Source organism: Vombatus ursinus, unplaced genomic scaffold, assembly GCF_900497805.2.
Source record: "Vombatus ursinus unplaced genomic scaffold, bare-nosed wombat genome assembly UNPS02005659.1, whole genome shotgun sequence".
Taxonomy (NCBI): Eukaryota; Metazoa; Chordata; class Mammalia; order Diprotodontia; family Vombatidae; genus Vombatus; species Vombatus ursinus.
The window spans coordinates 3,640,241-3,664,798 of record NW_020945437.1 but is presented as its reverse complement, the minus strand read 5'-3'; the positions used below and the strand labels follow the sequence as shown (position 1 = coordinate 3,664,798).

The 24,558-nt window shown below is 35.5% G+C and overlaps 1 protein-coding gene across 3 annotated transcripts in view; it reads left to right on the top strand.

Annotated features, from left to right (window-relative positions):
• Positions 1–24,558, top strand: part of LRCH1 (leucine rich repeats and calponin homology domain containing 1) — a 242,002-nt gene that overhangs the window by 152,434 nt on the left and 65,010 nt on the right. For all 3 annotated transcript variants that reach the window (XM_027848157.1, XM_027848158.1, XM_027848159.1), the window contains exons 4-8: positions 12,101–12,206; positions 17,907–18,043; positions 18,924–19,051; positions 19,749–19,812; positions 23,875–23,980. In XM_027848157.1, coding sequence (XP_027703958.1) covers positions 12,101–12,206; positions 17,907–18,043; positions 18,924–19,051; positions 19,749–19,812; positions 23,875–23,980 — 541 coding nt within the window. The remainder of the gene's footprint in view (positions 1–12,100; positions 12,207–17,906; positions 18,044–18,923; positions 19,052–19,748; positions 19,813–23,874; positions 23,981–24,558) is intronic.

Here is a 24,558-nt window from a genome sequence, read left to right as displayed (position 1 = left end):
AATAAAGAAAATTGACCATACATATTAGAACAAGAAGGCAATTTGGAAATTGAATCACTGATAACTTCCTAAAAGAAATCCCAAAATGAAAACTCCCCAGCATGTCATTGCTCATATCTAGAGCTTCAAACAAAGGAAAAAAAATACTACAAGCATTCAGAAAGAAAGAATTCAAATATCTAAGAACCACAATCAAGATCACATAAGATTTAGCTGTTGTCATGGCAAAGGAAAGAAGAACATGGAATGAGATCATCCAAAAGGCAAAACAGAAACAAAAGTCCATAATCAAGAATAACTTACCTGGAAAAATTGAGTATAATTTTAAAAGGAGAAACAAATGGATCTTAAATGAAATAGATTTTCAGATATCCCTGATTAAAAAAAAAACAGCTGAAAAGGAACTTTGAAATATAAGTATGTAGTCGAGAGAAAAATAAAAAAGTAAACAATCAGAAAGGAATTTATAAGGATGACATGTTTATGTTCTAGTGGAATTAATCTTAGAAGAGTCCTTTCAGAATCCTAATATCACAAGGGATCATATAAGTACTTATTTGAAACAGAAGACCTATAGAGAGTTTTGTTTTGTTTTGAAGATGTTGTAAGAAATAAAAGGGGAAGAGGATACTTTCGGGGAAATGGGAGAAAATGTAGAGGAATTTGTTAAGATACATAACCTGGTTGTATATGTATAAATTCATGCAAACATAGAAGTAATGGGAGGAACAGGCATCACTTGAACTTCACTTTCATCTAAACTAGACAAAAGGGCATAAATATACACACAGATGTCCACAATAAGAGTTTAGTGCAGTAATATATTGAACTCAACAAGGATAGAGATAAGAACAGGGAAAGGGAGAAGGGAAATATAATAGGAAGAGTATATTCAGGGAAGGATTTGTCATGAGCAAAACAAATCTTAAGCTTAGAAAGGGGATAGTAAAGATAAGGTTAAAAGGAAAAAAGGAAGGCTAATAAGAATATAAACAGGGAGAGGGATGTTTAGGAAAGAGAAAAAATGGAGGGAAAGAAACAAAACTATCATAACTTTGAATGTGAAAGAGGTAGACTCACCCATAAAATGGAAGAAGTTAGCAGAATGGATTAGAAAACAAAATTCAACAATGTGCTGTTTATAAGAAACATACTTGAAACATAAAGACATGGAGTTAAAATAAGGGATCGGAGCAAAATCTATTATGCCTCAGCTGAGCCAAAAAAGCAGAAGTAGCAATTGTGATTTCATATAATGCAACAACAAAAAAGAGACTTAATTTAATTAAAAGAGAAAAAAGGAAAACTACAGTTTAATGACAGGAAACATAGACAATAAATCACTTTCATACATACAGAATGGCATAACTTTGAAATACTTAGAGAAACATCTATATGAATTATGATGAGAAATGGACCATAAAAATGTAATAATGGGGGACTTCAGTTTACTCCTATCAGCCCTAGATAAATCTAACAGAAAATAAACAAGAAAAAAGCCAAGGACCTGAATAGAATTTTAGAAAAAATTAGATAAAATAAACCTCTGGTGATTATTGAATAGAAATATTAAGGAATATACATATTTATCAGCTCTGCATGACATATTTACAAAAATTAATCATTCCTTTGAATATGAAAACCTCACAAATGCAGAAAAAAGAAATCCTTTAAGAGGTTTTCACTAAGCATCATACAGATCAAAAAGAATGAAGTAATAAATCTTTATTCTTTCCTTATTTTAATTCATTCAAGTAAGACTTAAAATGAAACATCCAAACGTAAGAGAATGTCAGAGCAGGGTCAGTGAGGAAATGATACAACCAAGATGGCTTAAGGAACCCAAGATGAGCTGGTCTTTGCATCATACAGTATAAAGTGGGGAAAAGTGTAAACTAATTGTCCTTCAGAAAGCTGCCTCTGGACATAGCACACCCAATTTCACCAGGCTCTCTATTACCCTTCCTGCTTAGTCTGGGATACCTGGTACCTAGTTCCCAATCACTTTCATAATATGAAGGGGCCAATTTTTACTCAGACAAATCTAATGGGCTCCTATCTGTGATGTCATAGGGAGGTAAACACTAGGTATTGGTAGGGGAAACCTTACTGAATCAAGAAGGAAGTATTGGCACCTAGTTTGGAAGGTTACAGAAAAGGCAAAGGGGGGCACACCCAAGTGTTTAGAGTAGAGACAGCTTTCCACAAATGAGCCTTATAGGTCTCTCTGTGACCTATATATATGTGTTCCCTCCCAGTGGTCAGCATAGTTCCTGTATTGCTGAAAAGTTTGAGTGCTTCACAAGCACACAGAATGTAATAAACTGGCATAAGCTTCATTAAAATGGATGTTTTGCTAACTGTTCTTTGAAGAATTGGGAAATGGCCACACTGCACTAAGGGCCATTTTTGTATTTTTATTATGTTTCTTGCATTTCCTCAATCCCTTCTTCTAATTTGTTATTTCTTCTTATCATTGCTCTAACCAATTGATGATATAAACTGTAGACACATCTAATTCTGAAATGACTCTCACATTATTTTCTGTCTAATTATATCATCAATTTCATTGTGATACTGTTTTGTTCTCATGACATCTACCTCCTTCCACTTCTCTTGTTGAAAGAAGTATTAATGCGATACTTAAAGAAAGTTTTGAGTTGTCTAGTGACCAAACTTCTGCTGATGGGCCTCTTTGTATGTAGTTAACTAGGTGCCTTTAGAGACAATAGACATAGTGTGCATCTGGGATCATCTTCAAAGCCTTTATAGCTTGATAATACCTACTGGGGATTGTGCCCCACTAGCATCAATTCAGAACAAGCTCTCCTAAATAATGAGGGACTGAATTATGGGGGCATTCAGTCATAGGCTGCATTAATGGAAGGATGGTGTTCAGGATGACCATTATTAATATTCTACCATGCTCTACTTGGGTCAGGCCACATTTCGAATATTGTTTAGAATCACAGAGTCTCAGAGTTGGAAGGGAAACCAGAGGTCATTTATTCTAACTGATGCCAAACAGGAATCCCCTATTGAAAATCCCCCACGTGGTCATATAGTATCTACTTAAAGACCTCTAGTGATAGAGAACTTATCATGTCCCTTCCATATTTTAGGAGAGATATGGGCAGGTTAGAATACATACGGATGAATTCTTTCAAGATGCCATGAAAACTAGACACTATGCCTTACGGAGTTTAATTGAAAGACCTGAGTAGACTTGGAGAAAAGAAAAATTGAAGGGACAAGGGGAGGCAGACTGACAGTATTTAAGAGCTATCATGTGGTAAAGAGGTTATATTTCTCCTTAGTCCCAAAGGGCAGAACTAGTAGTAATAGGAAAAAGTTATAGAGGCAGATTTTTGCCTAAAAAAAGGAAACATTTACTATAAAGTTGTACCACAGTAGAATGGGCTGCCTGGGGAAACAATACATTCCCTATCCTTGGAAGTCATCAGGAATTAGCTGGATGACTATTTGTCAGAGATGTTCGATTTGATTTGTATTGGTCTTTGAGAATCCCTTCCAACTCTGAGATTTTGGAAATTCTACATCTTTACTTAGTAGTATAGCCAAGAAAGAGGAAATAGTTTTCATTTCTGGTACATAAAGAAATATAGATACATGTAATTGAGAAACAATTGTTTTATCTATTTATAAACCATCATTCTCTAAGAAACTTAAAACATTCAAACATAAAATGAACGTGTGCAATCATTTACTTGCACTCTGACCACAAGAGAAATTGTGGGAGCCAATCCCAGAAGTGGTTTATCATTAGACATTTTTTCTCCTAAAGCTCTGCCATAACTTCAAGATTCCTGGTAATAGAAGACTACTGAAGGATATGCTTGCTCATGTATCTTTGGTGACATGAACCAATCCAGTCACAAATTTTGCATGGTCACACAGGACTTAGATGTTTCTGCCCACAAACTGACAATTATGTGTGTGTGTGTGTGTGTGTGTGTGTAATTTGGCATATGTAAATATGTGTGCATATATATAAATATGTCATGTATATACACATATATCTGCATATATATATATATATAAATACATATTATATATATAATTTCTTGAAGGTCCAAGAAAGACTTGAAAGTATTAATTAGATTTAACCTGGTATCTTGGTCTTCTGTACTGAGAATAATATGGAACTGATGACCTATTTGTGTCATTTTATTTTTAGACTTAGACCTAACATCCCTTATTATATATGATAATTTCTAAATTTTCATATTTTGGGGAGGTAGAAGTCTTGGCTGTCATATTTACTTTACCTTACTTGGATTATAAGTTCCTCATAAGTTAAGACCAATTTTTCTCCATTTGCCTGTCTGTCTTTCTCTCTTCATTTTCCCACCCTTAGTACATACAGTGGTTGCTCAATTTATGTTCTTAAGAAGAGAACCAAACCGATATCTGAAAGTAGACAGAAGAGGTCTAGACATGGGATCATACAAGAATAGATTGTATTTTCAGAGGTCTTTGATGTTTGGCTTTGTAATCATGTGGATCCGTTTAGTTGAGCAAGCAGATAAGTGGACATTTCCTAGGGTGGTTTTGCCTTACTGTGTATCAGTTAAAAAAAACAACTATAAAATATGAATAATTCACTTAGCATCAGAACTTATATTCTAAAGATAAAACATATTGACAAATAAGTGACAGTTTCTACTAATCTACTGTGACATATCCCTAAGGATGTCCCATACTCAATGTAATTGATTATATTTATTGAGTAGTAACTACTTCTGACATTTATCTGTCAATGTAGTCTATCCTTAAATTATGTTTTGATAGTAAATGAATATGTAATAGTAATAGATCTATTTGGTCTTTCTGCTCTTTCACATTTATTTAGAAATTATTTGTGCCCTGGACTACCATATAGTCTATTTTTGTAAGTAAATCATGTGATACTGAGAAATATGCATATCTTTAGTTGCTTCACCAAATAAAGTCTCAAGATTGGTTTTAGTACCTTTTAAAGAAAAACTAGTCTAATTTGTATGGGGGGGGGAGATATTAAGATATTGCTCCCACCACACCTGGTGTATACCTTATCTGAGTCTGTCTGGGTCTTAGTTTATGTCTATCACAGGGATGGTCTCTAAAACAGGTATTCCAAAGACAATAAGAAAAGGCTTAACAATTATCAAGGATAAAGTTGTCTCTGACCACTTGACACAGCCATCGTTGCTAAAACCTCTGATAGTCTCTATTTTGAAGACATTGGTCAGCTTACATCATAGCCCTACACAAAAGACACACACACACACACACTCACTCTCTCTCTCTGTCTCTCTTTTTCTCTCACTCTCTCTACATTGAGGAGCACAGAGACATGGGGAAAATGACCAAGAAAATGAAACTCTTAGAGATACACTGTTCCAATAACACAGTCTCACCTGGTACTTCCTGATGTGTACTCTCTCTCTCTTTCTCTCCCCCCCACCTCTCTGTCTCTCTCTCTGTCTCTCTGTCTCTGTGTGTGTCTCTCTCTCCACCCCCCCCCCTTCCTTATATACTAGTCAGGGCTGCAACTTCAACCAACCAGTAAACATCAGTCCAAAGGTTGTGGCTCTTCCTGTTCTTTTTTTATCTATTGCCTACAGCCAGCCTCAGAAATGCAAGGGAGATGGATGCTGTCCTCAGCATTGCTACCAACAGCTATTGCTTGCTCCTTCCACACCTCCTGCTTTCCTGGCTTCAATGTGGTAGAAGATAAGGTGGCAGTTTAGAGTAATTCTTTGGTGAAGGGCTATTATCATACTTCCTTTCAAATAATTCCTAGAGATATTCCTTAAATCATTAAGTTTCCACAGAATAGTTGGAAACCATATTCTACTTATTAAGGCCCTGATACTGGTAGAATACACTGTGTAAATTTGAGCTATAATTACATCATTATTAGCTGTAGTGTTGGGGAATGCTTTGCAAGGGAAAAGACTAGAGTGTACCACATTTTTAATACTTGCGGACTTCAGTGTGAAAATATTTAAAGCTGTAGTTTAATTTTATTCACTTATGATATTTCTTGGCATTCATAGTGTTCTGTTATTTTTTTTTCTTGTAAGTAAGAACTTTGGCTAAGTAACCTCACATCATATCATCGGAGAAATAGGTTTGGACTTCTGGAATTTCTGAAGGGATTCTGTAGTGTTTATACTGATAAAGTAAAAATACCATTTAAATCATGAATGTTGAAAATTCATATCCATTCCAGAAGTGAGATAAATACAGCAGTATTCTGACTTAACAACCACTTCTCTGAGGGGAAATATACATTCAAATATACATAATGCTTAAGTTCAATCTGTATTATTTATGTTATCTCCATCTCTTTCTTAAATGTAAACAACAAAACAATAAACCAACCCCTGATTGGTAGTATTTGCTAAATTCCAATGTGTAAATTCTCCCACTGAAAATTTAACAATTGATAGGTAAGCCAGTTTGCACTGACTCCAGCATATCCCTGGATAAATATTACTGTACTTCAATTTTTAGTTTTTAAGCTTTTCTTGAACTCTGCTAAAGAAAAAATAAGCTACGTTTTAGCTTGAATTTGGATAGAGTAGTTCTAAAAAATAGTTATTTGGAGAGCAGTTGTTTTCATATTTTCTATTCTGAGCACTCAGGCCCAACAACAGATTTTAATTGACCAATTCCACTCTTACTTCCTACTTAATTAAGACACGATTTCTCCAGGTGAAACTATTTTTATCACAAAATTCATATAACCTCTTTAGAAATCAGTGAGGATTCATAGAAAGTTTAGAAATGTAGCATTGACTTGGTATCTACAAAAATGTTAATACATTTTAGAAATAATCTTAATTTAAATATATTAGGTCTGACAGCCTTTTTCCCCATTATTTTGTCAGGACAGGAAATAACTGACAACAGTTCAGAGTATTATTAACAAATCTGACCTTCACCAAATACCCTTCAGAGTTTGAATGGACAATTGAACTATGCGTTTCTAATTGTCTGCAAATGTCCTGTTAAGTCAGCTTGTCTTGCGTAAAATGTTGGAGTTTTTTAAGTTAATAAATTTCTGAGAAGAATTGCTAAAAATCAGTTCTTCCTCATCTATAAATTATATATTTCTACCTGGAAAATTTTTAGTTTTGAAGTTAAAGTAATTTATTCATTTTGAATCTATACTATTTGAAAAATATTCTATGGTATGATTAAGAATATGTATCCTATTTACCATTTTCTGTTAAAATATTTACTAAGTGCAAAGTAAATGCCAGTTGTGCTCTGAAGTAGGGTTAAAGTACATATCTCTAGAGATCTTACTCCTAGTAATGCGCTGTCTAAATAGTTCAACTATTTTATTCTCATGTTTTAAAGGTCAGAAGAATATTGCATTGTTGACTACTGAAAATTTTAATTTTAATTTTTTTAAAACAAGCCTTTTACATTAATTCTAAAAGGCTATCTATAGATATGACCTGATTTAAAAATAGTATATCTGATTTCTTTCTTCTGAGAGAGTAATATTTTAAAAGGTCAAAAACATCATGTGAACTTCTTTAAAACGAGAAGTCAGTCAGTTAGCCAACAAATATTTATGAAGTGTTTACTATGTGTCAGGCATTGTATTAAAGATGGAGATTCAAAAAAAATTCAAGGGGCAGCTAGGTGGTACAGTGGATAGAACTCTGGCCTTGGAGTCAGGAGGACCTGAGTTCAAATGTGGCCTCAGACACTTAACACTTACTAGCTGTGTGACCCTGGGCAAGTCACTTAACCCTGATTGCCTCACCAAAAAAGTGAAAAGAAAAGCATTCGAGCCTTATTAATAACAATTCAGCCAACTCACCTATCCCAGTTATTGTCTAGTTAGTAATTAATATATTGTGCTGATTTCATTTATGATAAGAAATAACTGCAATACCCTTGGGATGAGGGTATATACTCATACACATATACACATACATGGACATACACATATAAACACTCCATTCCTCATTCCAAAGGAATGGGGATTACCTATAAAATCACTCTCTTTCTCTTTCAATAGATGGAGAGAGAGAGAGAGAGAGAGATGTATATACATATACACCTATTTGAAAGACTAACAGAAATTGGGCAAGGCTTCCATGTACCTTGCTTCTTTAGAAAGCTTGTGTACAAAAAAAAAGGACAATTATATTAAAAGGATCTGTATGTTGGATATTTTACATAATAGTAATTTGTCACATGAGTTGTAAAGATGGTGCTTTACTTTCTGTTTTTCAAATGAAAAAGCAGATTCAGAAAATCAATTTATTTCCTGCATCAAAGTAAAAGCATATAAATGATAATGCTATGTCAGTAATGTCTAAAAAAAATACATAAAATCTTACCTAAGATTATATTAGATTGCCCTGTGGCCCTAGGGTTACTCAACTCTAGAATCACATAGATTACTGGATTCACTGTGGGGTATATTGGATGGCAAATGTACCTCATTTGACTGTAAACACCCCCTGCCAACTTAGCTAGGAATTTATCTATTCATTTTGCATCAGGCTAGCAGACCAGGAAGAAAACATACATTTTAAAAATAAAACATTTGATTTAGATAAAACAGTTAAGGAAAAAAAACTCTCAGAAAACATACTTTAGGGGTTAGGTGTCATTTTTCAGAAATATGTGGAGAAAGACCTTCTGGAATTCACACTTGAGGGAGAGACCATGGCTCTTGCATGTTGACACTGAAGGTTGAAAAGATCCACTCTTTCAGTGTCTGAATCTCTGGAATGTCTGTCCCTATTGCAACAGCAGATATGTTCCCTCCCTTATACTGTGGTGTTTCCTTCCCTTTTCCCACTCCACTTCCATTGGCTGCAGTCTGGGACCACTCATCCCCAAGTCCTTTTCTTCCATCCTTCCTTAATTTCATGTCTGTGCCAAAGACTGTGTCTATGTATTGGTTGGGGATGGAGAGATGTTAATAATTCTTTGGTAACAAAGCTAGTAGTGTTACCAATCTTTCCTCCATTTGCTTCCCCCCCCACCTACAGGTTGAAGAGGTCCTGTCCTGTTCTTCACCCAGAGCCCAGCCACTAGCTCTGACAAAGTCCTAGAAATCAGAAGACTTGAATTTTAGATTCATCTCTCATGTGGGCAAACCATTTCTTCCTTAAAAAATTAGGGAGTTGGATTATATGTTCTTTAAGGACCTTGCAAGCTATGTATTATATATTGGAATTGCTATTTTGAGTCTAGTGGTGGTTTTCCTCCAAAATGTAGATTAATTTTCAATCGTTAGTATACAAATTTATTTTTATAACCATGTACCATGTATTACTTTTCATTTTCATGTCTTCCAAACTTAGAGAGAAAAGAGGAAGACAGAGAGAAATACACAATAGAGACTGTGTGTATACATATATATATAAAATCATTAAATAGTATTTGTTAAATATATCTGTGTTTATTAATTATAGTTTACCAGGTGTTATATCTAGCACAAATTAAATAGATAAAAATTGCTTGAAATAGGCTTTCACTCTTGATGCAAAGTGGGTTTTAGATACTGAATTTTAATGCCTTTGAGGTGATGCCTTTGTTTTTTTTTTTCCAAAAGGGGAGGAGGGTGCTTAGCATTTGCATAAGTAAAATGATGAGTTCCAGAGTTTCTAAGTTGTAGTTTGCTGGGACTTTACCCAAAATATACAACAGGTCCTGAGATATCAAGTGGAATATCCTATGAAATTGTAAACATAAAAGCAAACATGTTAGAACCTCAAATAAGAACACAGTCAAAACTGGATGTTGTATCAAGATTTCAAAAGTTGAGCATTACAGGACTGCAAATTACCCAAAATAATAGTTGCTATTGAAGCAATACTCAGTCATGGATAATGGTTTGTTACTTGTTTTTGAAGCAAGAAAGAGTATCCTTCATAAAGCACCTTAGCCTTGGAAACAAATCACATTGGTGAATATGTATAAATAGAGTATCCTAGCTCACACAGAGCTGTACAACATACTCATTGGTGACCATACAGTGGGATCACAAACTTAAAATAAGCATGTATGATTCCTATGTGTAAATTATTCAAAAGGAATGAATAGTGATTGAATCATTCGTCATACTCCTCCTTACTCAGAGAAAGGCTCCTGGTGCACAGAGTTTGAATACAAAGGTAGAGAAGAAGGAGAGGAAGAATAGAAGCCCTCTTTCTCTGCTACCTGAAAACATGATCAAGTCTCCCAAACCCTTTAAAAAACCTTCACTAGAGTATACTGTCTTTGCAAACTGTCATCCTATGACTATCCTCTCTCAGCCATAGTCCTTGAAAAAGGTGTCTCCATTTGATGCTTTCACCTCTCCTCTGTCCTAATTAATCATTCAACTGAAACTGCTTTCTCCAAAGTTACCAATGAACTCTTAATTGCTGTATTTAATATGTTTCCTCACTTCTCATCCTTATGAACCTCTCTGAAGCATTTGGCACTGAAAATCAACCACCCTCTCTTTCCAGGAAACATCTCTTTTGAGAGTTTCACTCTCAATTCTTTTCTTTCCTGTCTGGCCACTTCATCTTAGTCTTCATTACTGGCTCATCATTTATTTTATGCCCCCTAACTTTGGATGTATTCCAAAACTTTGTCCTGGTCCTGCTTCACTTGTTTCTCTAAATGAAAGGCTCCTAACCTGGGGGCCTGTGAACTCATATTTGAAAAATATTTTGATAACTGTATTTTAATTTGATTGGTCTCCTTCGTAATCTTATGGGTTGTTTTATATATATATTTTTTAACATTTTTTAAGGCAATTGGGGTTAAGTAATTTGCCCAGGGTCATGCAGCTAGTGTCAAATGTTTTGGTCTGACGCTGGATTTGAACTCAGGTCCTCCTGACTTCAGGGCCGGTGCTCTATCCACTGCGCCACCTAGCTGCCCCTTGTTTTATGTATTTTAAGAAGGGATCCATAGGCATCATAAGACTACCAAAGGAGTCCATTGCCCCAAAAGGTTAAGAATCCCTGTTCTAAACTCTTTCGTTGGTGCCCTCAACAACTCACATGAATTTAATTATCACCTCCATGCAGATGAACCCCAATCTATATATCCAACCCTAGTCTCTCCCCAAAGCTCTAGTCCTGTATCTCCAGCTGCCTGTTGGACATTTCAAACTGAATGTCTCATAGGCATATCTAACTTACCATGTTCAAAACAGGTTTTATTGGTCTCCAGGTTAGTGAACCCAGTGTGGTCCTCAACTCTTCACTCTAACTCACCCCTCTTTCCCCTGTCAGTTAGCGAATCCTGCCATTCCTACCACCACTACTTCTTCCCATTCATTCCCTTCTTTCCTTTCATATAGCTACCGTACCAGCCAAGGATCTCGCTACCTCTCATCTTGGCTTTTCCAATATTCTCCTAATTAGTTTCCTTAGTTCAAGCCTCTCCCCACTCCAGTGTACTTTTCACCCAGTCACCAAAATAATTTCTTAAAGTTAAGGTCTGACTTTGTTATCCATACCACCTCCCCACCCAGTCCACTTCAGCGGCTTCCTAATATCAAATATAAACTTCTTGGTTTACCATTTAAAGTCCTTAGAATCTGGCCACATCTTAGCTTTTTGGCCTTATTACCCATTACTCTCCTTCACGAACTCTACAGGGCATCCAAAATGAAGTTCTTGCTGTTTTGCATTTATGACACTACATCTCTCATCTCCTTTTGCACTGGTTCTTTCCCATGCCTTGAATACATTCCCTCACTGATACCTCTTGGAATCCTTGTTTTCTTGGACTCAGCTGAAGCTTATCTTCTGCCTGGTCAAGGTTACCTTGTATTTTGTATATATCCGTAAATTTGCCTGTCTCCCCTTAGAATGTAATTTCCTTGAGAGCAGGGAGTGTTTTTCTTATATCCACAGTACTTTGCTTGGTGCCTGACACATAGTAGGCAATAGTACACATAGTAGTAAATGCTTATTGATTGACTCTGATTAATTGAAGGCAACATGAAAAATTTACCTCTGTCTTAATGTCAAATTCCTTCAAGGAATTCTAGCTTGAACTGCTTAATCCTTTGGGAAAATAATACATGAATTTCCTGTTGCTTTTGCCACAGGATGTCAGCTGCAATGAGATCACAGCTCTGCCACAGCAGATAGGACAACTGAAATCACTAAGAGAACTGAACATCAGAAGAAATTACCTTAAAGTTTTACCACCAGGTAAGAAAGTCAGTTAAGCTCAACAAACAGAAAAAGGAACAAAGCAGAAAATTCTTAGTTTCTTGTGTGTTTAATTTTCCAAGTTGATTACTTTAGGATTATTTTTTGATGAACATATTATTCTAAGTGAACATATGACTTGAACATCAAATGACAAGAAGGTTGGGGTTAGGTTGTGGGTTCAGGGTATGGGTATAATCTAAAAAGCAGTAACAACAATACCGAATTATAAGGCTTGGGGAAAAATTGGCACTATGTATAGAGGTTAGGTATTTTGTCATCTTGGAATTTACAATCTTCAACTTTCGGTGTAGTCGTCTACATGTATGTCTGAGTCATGAGAACCCACTAGTTTCAGGGGTATGATCCTTAGGAGAGTTGTAGCCAATTCTGGTGGAAGTGATAATAAGGGTTTCTGGATTTACACTGCAAGCACCTGTCTTTTTTTTTCTTTTTTTTTGGCAGTTGGGGTTAAGTGACTTGCCCAGGGTCACACAGCTAGTGTCAAGTGTTTGGTCTGAGGCCAGATTTGAACTGAGGTCCTCCTGACTTCTGGGGCCAGTGCTCTATCCACTGCGCCACCTAGCTGCCCCCCCCCCCCCTTTTTAACCACTGGTTATAATGACAGCTGCCTCCGACAGGAGCTGCTGCTGGGACACATTCATTATGGGAGGCATTTAAGTGTAATAGAAAGAGTGCTAGATTTGAAATCATCGAGCCTCAGTTTCCTTATCTGAGGAAATAATACCGTTGGACTCAATGCCTTCTGAAATCCCTTCCAGGTCTTGATTGTTGCCCTTATAATCCAACAAAGTTAAAGAGTTTGGATTCAAATCTAGACAGTTCTCTAGCTGTGGTCAGACTATGGAGGAGGTGGCTTGAGGGTAGGGAATGACTTCAAAGTATTAATTTTTTTTTGTCATTTAAGTCTGAACTCTAAAAAAAAAAATCTAACTAGTTCTCCTTTTGTCATTCCTAAGTCTCTTTAATGATTTTTCTTTCTCTAAAAGGTATTTCATGGGTAGCTGTATTTTTGTTACTATATTTTTTCCACAAAGATTTTTGTGCACTTAAAGCTGAAATGTTTCAATTTACAGTGAAACCTTTTTTGCTTAATTTCCTGAATATCAAGTTTCTGAAGAAATCTGTTAACAAAAGAGCATTGATAATTCTCTTGGGCAGTAAATGTGTACTTATTTTATTTGCTTAGACATTTTTAGTACTACCCATCCTCTTGGGCCAGGTCACTTATCCCCAATTGCCTTGTGGTGTTTTGTGGGGTTATTTTGATTTTTGTTTTTAAAAACACCTGTTCTGAGAATATACTTTGTCCTTGCTAGGACTTGCCACAGGCTGGGGTGGAGAGAAGGAGGAGCTCATTCTACCTTTTGCATGATTTTTCTCTATTCCTTTCTTATGTTTCCTGAATAGAGAGGGTCTAGGACTCTCATCCATTTTTTTCCCTTTTCTATGCCCTTCCCATCCTATGAGTAGCAAGCTGAATAGGCCTTATTTCCCTTTTTTTTTCTTTTTCGGCTAGGCAGTTGGGGTTAAGTGACTTGCCCAGGGTCACACAGCTAGTAAGTATCAAGTGTCTGAGGCCGGACACTTGGTCTTCCTGACTCCAGAACCAGTGCTCTATCCACTGTGCCACCTAGCTGCACCCCTTATTTCTCTTAAGCACCAGGTGCTTAAACCCCATGTCCGAAGCTTGAAAGGAAATTATAAAAGGACTCTTCATGCACTGAAAATTCAGCTCTACTCCCTACCTTCTTCTTGTGTGTCTCTCACAAATACACACAGCTTTGCTTAAAACATTCTTTACTCTATACAAGAAATTGCAGGTCTTGATATCTTTGTAAACTTAGGGGTCAGCAGGCTAGGCTCAAGGCAGATTTATAGACCCAAGTTTGTAGTATATTCATGGAAATATAGTCATGAAACATGGATGGCTCATGATTATGCCCCTAGTTAGAGAAAAATATCTTAACAATGGACTGGGGGTTGGGATTCCAGCTCTGTACTAAGTAAGGTCACTCTCCCCAGACTTGTCCTACTATAACAAAGGGACACCAGGAAGTGTACAGGACAGGGTCAACAACAACTGTTTATGAGAAATAAATTATGTCAGTCACATGCAGTCTTTAACAGAATAAAAAGACATGGTTAGAAATGGGTGCTTGGTATACTCAACTGAATTAAGTCAGGGGAAAGGAGTAAGTACAGTTGCCAGTTCCTCTGTATCTGTTTTTTTCCTCAGACATCTGAGAGAGTGCCCAAGATTTAAAAAAATGATAATAAAATGAATCCTTCTAATTGCTACTCTAGCTTTCTCCTCTCCAGTCTCCCTGGAGACTTAGGTTGAGGAGGGGAACTACTGAGTGCTCTGCTGTTCCTTATGTCTGGGAGAAGCCACACCACTTCCATCCTCTCGGTACTCTTTCCTTTTTCGGTGTCCCACAACAGCCAACCGATGAGATATTTCCTTGCCCTTAGAGATGAGCAAAAAAGACTTCAAATCCCAAAAGTCTATGCAGATCCAAGCCATTCTTATCCCCTCTCATGGAGGTATTATACCTCTTAATTTTCTGGATGATTTCTGTGTAACTTTGAATGATTAAGTTCTTAAGTAAAAGAGTGGGTACTGAGGATTAATGAAGGTTGCTGAGAGTAACAGCAGACCATGAGTCACAATAACCATCCCCCCCATTGTCCCTCACACAGCATTTTTCTTAACCCTATTTTGTAGTGAAATTATCAAGGTTTTGAAAGGGAAGGGAAATTAGGAGGGCATTTAATGCTGTTGACCATAGTCTATTTCTTCAGTCTCTTTCCTCACTTGATTTTCATTGTTGTTGTTGTTGTTTAGTCATATCCCACTCTTCATGACCCCTTTTTGGGATTTTCTTGGCAAAGATATTAGAGTGGTTTGCCATTTCCTTCTCCAGCTCATTTTACAGATGAGGAAACTGAGGCAATAAGGGTTAAGTGACTTGCCCAGGGTCACACAGCTACTAAGTGTCTGAGGCCAGATTTTAACTCAGAAAGAATAGTCTCCCTGACTCCAGGCCCATGACTGAACAAATTACTGTGTATGAATGTAGTGGAATATTATTGGCCCTAATCTCCTACTTACCCTGATGGCAGGAATTAAAGTCCCCCTTCAAGAACATTGAAGGGAGACACTCGAGATGTCTATCTTCTCTATGAGCCACATCAAGACAGCCACATCACAGAAGAAATATCTTTAAGATTTGTGGATAGAGGAAAGAGTCCATGCCCAAACAAGAGACAGAGAAGATTACAGAAGATACAGTGGACAATTTGGGTTACACAAAATTTCAAATATTTTGCACAAACAAAACCAATTCAGTTAAAATTAGAAAGGAAACACATTACTGAGAAAAAGTCTTTGCAAGAGGTTTCTCTGATACAAGTCTCACATCCAACTGATTCAAATTTATAAGGTGATGGAGGTGCAGAAGACTACATTTTCAGACATTGAAATACAGGAATTTTGTTTGATTTTGCATGCATGCTGTAAGGGCTTTGTTTTTCTTTCTTTTTTTTCTTTTTTCGATTAATGGATGGTGTTAGAGGTGGGAGGAATTTAGGTAGGGAGAGGGCAGCAAAAAAAGGAAGAAAAGAAGAGATCATTGAAGCATTTTTAAATGCATGAGAGGGAACAGAAAGAATGCCAGAATGAATTATGGACAATTAGGAACAATCAAGGACAACTTTGAAAATTACATACTAAATTCGTTTTCTGTTTAAAAAGAAAAAACAAGCTATATATTATAGAGATCTGCAGCTTATTGTATAATCCTCTTTTTCTATTTTATTATGTATCTTGAAGGGCCCATTTTATTTGCTATTTAGATATGGTAAAAATTTTTTAAAAATGAAAGAAAAACCTTCTACCTGGCCTACCTAATTTCTAGTCTTTCCCCCGTCATAGTCATACTGCATTCATCCCTTCCCTGAATTCGTTCTGTATTTATGCTGGTACTCTAATCTTTGTTAAAATCAGTTTTCATCTCATTACTCTTCTTTTGTTTAGAAACCTTCCATGATTCCCTAGTTCTTACTACATGAAGTCCAGATTTCTCTGTCTGACTTTAAGGGCCTCCATAAGCTACCCCATGTTTTACGTCCAGTAGTTTATCCCACTACTGATTTAGCACACATCTTTTGCTGTGGTCAGGGTGGTCTTTTCATTATCCTTAAAACTCCTCAGCTCAGTTTCCTTTCTTCTGTGATTGGAGGGAAGAGCAAAAAACCTCCTCCCAATGGCTCAGAGTTTCCAATCAACTCTTCATTTCCTACTACTTGTTCTGCTAGGTTTTTAATTCCGTAAACATCATGGGGGCAAAGAGACACCTTTTCAGTTTCCCTTTGTGTATTATTTTCCACCATTAGATTATAAGCTCCTTGAGGGCAGGGTCTCTTTCTTATTTGTATCCTGAGTAACTGACACAAAGTAGATATTTAATAAATATTTATCGACTATTGATTATTATGAAGCCTTCCTTAACTATTCCTGCCTAATTGATCACCATCCATCTTCCTTGAGTTCCTATATTTTTTAACCATGCTGCTGCACTTAATTACATATCTTATGTTGTTTGCTACTATGTTATGTGTTGGTCTTGTCACCCCACAACAGAAAAGCTTCTTAGCTATGTAAATATAGGTTGATTTTTAGATTTTTGATGATAAATTCCTTAATTTTGGTATTTTCTTACTAGTTTAATATAAAAAGATCTTCTTTGAATTATTTCTTTGCCTAATTTCATTAGTTCTCAAGGCAAAAGCTATACATGTCAGATATACCTCTCAGTTGCACTTCCCTGTCATGTGATAGTAGTGATTTGATTTAGCTACATGGATGGGAGTTGTGACATATAGTTACTTCCCAAACTCCACCTGCTATAACTCTTAGATGCCTGACATTGTTTAGCCATCTTTTTCTTATAGGAAAGAGATTTGATTTTGTTCCTAGCAGCTGTCAATGTTGGTAGTCCAGTTGGCTTGAATACTTGAAATTGCTGAGTGTTTACTATACCACTGGATGGGAATTATAAGCTAAATATAAGGTTATATTTGTTTATGTAGCAATAGAAGGATTTCCCAAAAGTAGAAAGAAAAAACTACAGTAGGTCAAACTTGCATGGAGTTGAAAGGGACAGGAGCTTATAAATTATGAATTATACAGTATGAAAAATGTTGTTTTATTACTTTTTAATGTCATATACTCTCACAAACTAATTGCCAATTATATTGCCCAGTGATGGCCCTGCCAGGCCCAATTTAATTAATACAGAAGATTTGTCTCTAATTATCACATTGTTTTTATGCTGCCTTACTGCTTAAACTTTAAAATAAAAGCAGTCCTCTTGAAATCTTGTTTATATGATATCTTTGCTGAGCAAATTCTTTTTATTTTGGTAGTGCAGAGGTAAGTTGCAGTCTGGTGCCTGTCCACCTATCACAGTTCTAAATTAGTAGAGTCTAAGTTAATGAGGTTTCTACTTTATTCATATGGTGTTCACACATGCCACAGATTTTGTGTACAACCTACTTTGCAAAGAAACCTTAAATTTTTGGTTATGTTGTGTATTATTTTCCTTCTCCAAAGACAAATATTTTTGACACTTAATCATGTGATTCTCTTGTTGTTGTTTGTTTGTTTGTTTTTAGAACTTGTAGATCTTCCCTTGGTAAAATTTGATTTTTCCTGCAATAAAGTGCTCGTGATTCCAATTTGTTTTAGAGAGATGAAGCAGCTGCAAGTGTTACTGCTTGAAAATAATCCCCTCCAGTCCCCTCCAGCACAGGTAAGATGGTTTGTCCATACAGGTGGGGAAGGACAGGGAAGGGGTGGAGGAGGGGGAGAAGTCTGTGAATATAAATGGTTCATTGCCAAATAAGTTTTTCAGCTGTTTGGCAATAAGGTCATTCTCAGATCTTTTTCTTGGTATTCATCTTACAAAAGAAATAGCCCACTTCTTGGTTTTTTTTTTTTTTATGAGCTATGCAGCAAGCTTTTAAGCAGCTCTCTGGAAATAGGTAGTTAGCTGCTTCAACATAACGGAACTTGGAGCTGGAAGGGAAGGTGGACATCATCTCATCCAAATTCTACATAAGGAAGCCAAGGGATGAAAAGTCAGAGGGTAGGAAGTTGTAAGAGAGCATGGACTTCAGTTGGGTAAAGCCCAAAGAAATATTAGGTAGTATGTGTGAAAACAGGATGAAGAATGTTCATTTACCTTCGGATAAGTAACCAAGGCAACAATTGTAATCTGATATTTTTAAAGGGACTCTATACCTTATTAAGATGTTTTCCCCAAGTCTTCAGTATTTTATTACACTGATTAACAGGCTTTCAAATAATCTTTGGGACTCTTTTTAGCCAAAATACCATGCTGAGCATTCTTTTTACATTTACATATATTTTCAGAGTACTACTTTTTTTTAAGAGGTTTGCAAGTCAGCATGGGAAAACTTAGACATTTATTTAGTCTTGATTTTCTCTAGAAATAATTTGTGGGACAGATTTATGAAATTTTAATAGATTTTACAAGGGTTACAGTTGGAATCCATAGGGTTGGTGGTATTTAGAATGAAATATATGTCCAAGTGCCTGTTTCCAGAAAATAAAATATCTGAATGTTTCTTCACAGTTTTCCAAATAAAAGCTTATTATTTTCTTAATAGATTTGTACAAAGGGCAAAGTGCACATATTCAAGTATCTGAGCATACAGGCCTGTCAGATTAAAACAACCGACTCACTTTATCTGCATACTATGGAGAGGCCAAATCTACAGCCTAATGTGGAAGAGAGGTGAGTCCAACAGACTTTGAGCCTTTGTTCATTTAAAGGATACATTTACGGCCTCTAGAGAGAGCTGCAGAAATGTTGTTCCCAACTTTATGTGAGTTCCATTTGAATTATTCTCTTCACTTTGTTAGTTTACATTTGTAATTTTGAAGATTCAGAGGTTTGGGAAGTATGACATAGAAGGGCAATGAAGTACTGATAACATTTATAAGTTACTAGAGATCCATGCTAAGATTTACAACATACATGTGTATGTAATTTGTTTTTAAGATAGATTCACTACATTAAACTATACTGAGATTAATGTCAGGTTATTAGAGTATATTAGAAATTCCTAAAAAGTTTACTATAAAGAACTAGCCAGCCATTTGATTCTTTTTCCCATCAGCCTCATTTGAAATTTTAATTAGATACGTGTCCCAATTCCATTTGGTTCTAGCACAATTTGTCAAGTTCCATCTATAGAAGGACAGTATCTTAACATTTGTATCTCTCTTGGGGTCAAGCACATGCTTTATAAACAGCATAGGTATTGTGTGTTAAATATTTATTGAATTGAATGGAATTTTAGTTTCTGAGTAATTTCTTAAAAGATAACTTATTTAAAACAAAATCATAATTATACTGAAAGTTGATTTATTTTGACATGTATATTGTGATGTGTTTTATTTCAATTCAAAATTGATGACATCTATCCCAGCAAGAAAGATTCTGATTCAGGAGTTGGAAGTGATAATGGAGATAAGCGTTTATCTGCCACTGAGGTAATTCAGTTAAACTCTGGTTTGGGGGTATGCTTTCATTCACAGTACGATTTTTTTGTTCATATATTTTCCTTTACATACATCAATGTGTTATTTCCTTGACTTTAGTCAAACTTTAGTGTGAACTTTTTAAGGACAGAGACTCTGATTTTCTAAATTCCCTTCATAGTATCCAGTACCTTGCCCTGAACATAGTAATAAAATAAAGAGCAAGCATTTATGAAGTGCCCACTATGTATTAGGCACTGTGCTGCCTAATAACTGTTGACAGTTGACCTTAAAGGATTAAGAAGTGCATTAGAAGTGAATGTGTGTTTGTGTGTATGTATTTCATGAAATGTACATGGCATTGCAGTTTCCTCACCAGAAGTGCATTTTAAGTCATTGTGAATTGAGGCCAAATTTTGATTCCCTGTGATTCGGGAATGGGATTCCTTTAAAATATCATGATAAAATATTGAGTTTTTATAAATGAACTATTATTAATACCAGAGCTTCCTCTAGTGGTTGTATATAACCTTCCATTAGCACATTTATTATCTCCTTTATGGTCTGTTAACATCTGGAAAAGTTTTTACTAAAATATGATACATGTAGATCTCTACTGCTTTGGCCCTGGGGGAAAATCCTTCATAAAGTGATTGTCCCAATCCTTTTATCATTTTTATTCCTTGACTTTGAACTCCCTCAATTTGGTGAGACTTTTTGGGGGATGCTAAGCCCAAGAGAGTGCACAGTTTTTGAGGTAGTTTTGTTTTGAGTCATGCAGAAAGGACATGTTATTCCCTGTCTTGTGAAATGATGCTTTTCTGTTTTCCCTCCATCTCCACTCCTACCAACTCTAACACACGCGCGCGCACACACACACACACACACACACAAACACACATACACACACACTCCTCTTTCTCTCTCTCTCTCTCTCTCTCCCGCCCACTTCCTTCTTTCCCTCCTCTTCTCTCTCCTTTTCACTTTTTTCCCTTTTCTTTCATTTTTAAATATCTGTGACATCTAATGAAATCATCTTTTCTGAATTTCTTTATTCTTGAATTTTAATCCAGATAGAATATTAACATGAGTTTTACAGGAAAGATTTTATAAGATATCATTCTTCATTAAGTTAAGCCATAGTAAAACTTCACGAGTTTATAATAGTTGGAAAGGGATAGTAAGCAGGAGAAAAAGCCAGGCTATATGATAAGGTTAAATTAGGAAGGTTTCTGAATTGTTTCATATTTTAAAGAAATATAATTTTGCAGCTATCAAATATCCCCAGTTTTTTTAATTTCAAGTGGCTCCACTTTAATCAACTATTTACATTGTGTTTATTTACAACCACTAGAAAAAGACTTTTTTAAAAATTGTGCTTTCTCTCTATTCTCTTTTTTAATTTTACCAGCATCTCTTTTTTTTCCATAAATAATGTGTACAAAGGTAAATGCCTGTCTTCAGTATGACAGATTTGAAGTTTAGCAGTTCAAATGAATGAGAATTTAATCATAATTCACAATTATATAACACTTTAGGTTTTACTTTGTAAAATATCTGCCCTATTCCCTTTTCTATTCTTTCTTATTCTCTAATTCTACCAAACTACAGGGTTTGTCTGCTACATTTTGTATCTCACATCTCCATTTGGCTTGAATTTTTATTCTCAGATTTTTGCTGATGCTTTTTCATGTTTTCCTCAATAACAAATTGGCCTTAAACTTGGATTGATGGTATCTAAGTCATTCTTTTTACAAGGTAACTGTAGATCTATTGTTTTGGTCCAACTCTCTAACTCTTAGTGATTTTTAAAGTTGTGGTTCATTTAGAAAGCGTTTTTAAGTGATACCTAGTGCATTGTCATACAATATTGGGCACTTCATAAGCACTGTTTGCTGGTGATATTACTAACCTGGTCCTTTATCACATATATGGACTTTGAAAGCCTACATAGGACAGCAGTCCGATTTTTTACAAGGGCCTCTAGTAATGGCAGTCCTCCTGATTGGTTGCATGATTTTATAAACTTTTTAACACTTTTTGGGAAATGTTTTAAAATAGCTTCTTCCTTTTTACTCAAAGCTAACAGAAGGAACTATGTTATCTATTTTAAATTCCGTGTAGATTTAGTACCTATTGGCACACTACATTTCCTGGTTAACTTTTTCTTGTTCTCTTGCAGTTAAGTGTAAGCTGTACTAATTAATTGCATAGTATTGCATATTTAGGTCTCTTGCCTCCCCCCTCCCATAAACCTTAATTGATTGGCTTCTCTTTGCTTTTTGTATTTTTTTCATTTTGATTCCTACTTAGCATAGTAAGTAGTCTTCCTGTAGATTTTTTTCTTCTTTTAAAAAATTTTATACCTTTCATATCCCTCAGAAAATTGTAATAGCCTTTTTTACATGTTAAAAGAATAATATTATATTATCAATTATAACATAATTCTCTGCAATGTCCTTAAAATTCCTCAATTGTACTTTTGTTTCAGAGGTAACTTTGTTACTAATTTTAACACACATACCAACAAAAAAGAACTATAAACCTTAGTTCATAGTGATGTTTTCTAAAGTTATATTTGTATGTAAATTCATCCATAAAATATTATTCAAAATACTAAATTAAATTTTAGGATTTGCTTATTGTAAATAGATATGTAATTTTAAAATAAAAGATACTATCTTATTCTAATGAATTCATTATTTTTTCTTAGATGTGTATCTTGGCAATTTTTTTAAAAAAAATATAAGGCCGAGTGGGGAAAGTGGAGCCATTTTTCTCCCCAAAAACAAACCATACAGACATCTTTCTGCTTCTGATGATCACCATGCTCTGGTCTCAGTAACCTGGGCAGCATTGCAGAACTTAGTTTTATAATGATAAAGGGTTTGTAAATTCCTCCCATTTTATCTATTACCCATAGGAGGTAAATTACACTCTCTGTTCATCTCCCTTACCATGTTGATTTGAAGAGTAAATCCTTATTCTCTTACTTTGGCTTTTGCTTCCTAGTTATTGGTTTAATTGCTTATGTTAAGAGAATTAAAACCAATTATTTTCATGTTGAATACTATGCCCATACTAAATATTCAATATATATTTGATGAATGAGTCAGGTTTTTTTAAGTGTTGATTTTTTTCCACTGCTCTAATAATATGAGTTTACAAAAAATTAAAATGTAAGAACCAAAATTTTTGCAAGAATTAATTTTATGTCACCTTTGTTTTTATTTGAAAACTTGGATTATTGCCAATTACTATTGTTGATCCCCAAGAATTTGTCATTCTCTCTTCTAATTAAAAAATAAATAAATGAGCCTACTGTATTTCTGCAAGGATCATATATCACCACTATGCTTATACAGGCTCCATACATTGCTGTGTCCTAGCGGATAGTCTTCTGGTAATGATCCCCTTCAGATTCTGCAAGGTGGATCCTTGGATAATGAAATGGTCCCTTGCTGGGACCATATTCTAATCTAAACGTCTCCAGTTGATAGGACCTCCCAATCTACTGGCTTAGCCTTTGATAGCCCAGCTTCCCCTTTGTGACATTTGAAACATTAGCACAGAATGTCATTACAAAAAGGGGAAGAAAAGAACATTGTTTTTGTTTTTTTCAAAGGAGGCCCCATATTTCATCTCTGAAAGAATCATGTTTGTTTATTTTTTCTTTAAATAACCTTCACCTGATATAGCATGTTAGCACGAAACAGTTGGAGATGGCAGTCACAGATTACTTATTATAAAGTGTTCCAAAATCAGATGGGTCAGCTGTACACTTTAAATATAAGACAACTATTAATCTCCTACTGCTTGTAAATTTTTAATTTGTAGTTCACCCAATCAAAAAGGAAGCATTGGGAATGAGGTTTGATCTAAATAGTTATGGTTGCTACATAACAGCTCCTAAGTGGCAAAACTATTGTTTAATCACATGTTCTCTCACTCAGAATTGATTGCTTTTTCCATTTTATCAAAGTGCTTCATTTAAAGTGGCTCATCTCCATATTTATATCTTTAATAATTTTAATGTTTTTCCATGAATGAGATAGTTGAACTATTTCTTTTTAGCCTTCTGATGAAGATACTGTCAGCCTTAATGTACCAATGTCAAATATCATGGAAGAGGAACAGATTGTCAAGGAAGATCCTTGTCATCGCCTTCGTCCAATGAAAGGTATGAGAGGATGAAGGGAAAAAGCAAGGAGGAAACAATAAAGAGGGACAGGTAAAGTGGCTGAAAAGTCTAACTCCAGAGATAGGAAGACTTCAAATCCCACCTCAGGCCCAGAGGAGCTAGTCATTCAGTCTCTTGGGACCCAAGGATTGAAGAGAAGGCACTAATCTGCATTGGTAAAAGGAGTTTCTCTACTAGGAGTTTCCTGCAGCAAAGAAATCAGAGGTTGAATTTTTTTAAAAAATGAAAAGGCAAAATGTACTTTTCTGTTTTAAATGTGCAGAAGTATTTTTGAAAAACATTCTTATAAACAGCAGCTAACCTACTTATACAGCTAGTTGGTTGGGTAGGGAAGTTTATCAATTCCATTCATTTTTACTACCAAATTATATCTTTGGGGGCAAATCCAACTTAAAAAGCATACAGGTTTGTTTGTTTTTTTAACTTTGAGTGGGGGGGGGGGGGGGTTGTTTCATTTTACTTGTGTCTAAATCCTTGGATTTATGGCTGGACTCAATCTGGTCATCCCTGTGTGGGGGAACAGGGAGTAGGGGAGGTGGTTTCTAGATTATGGATAC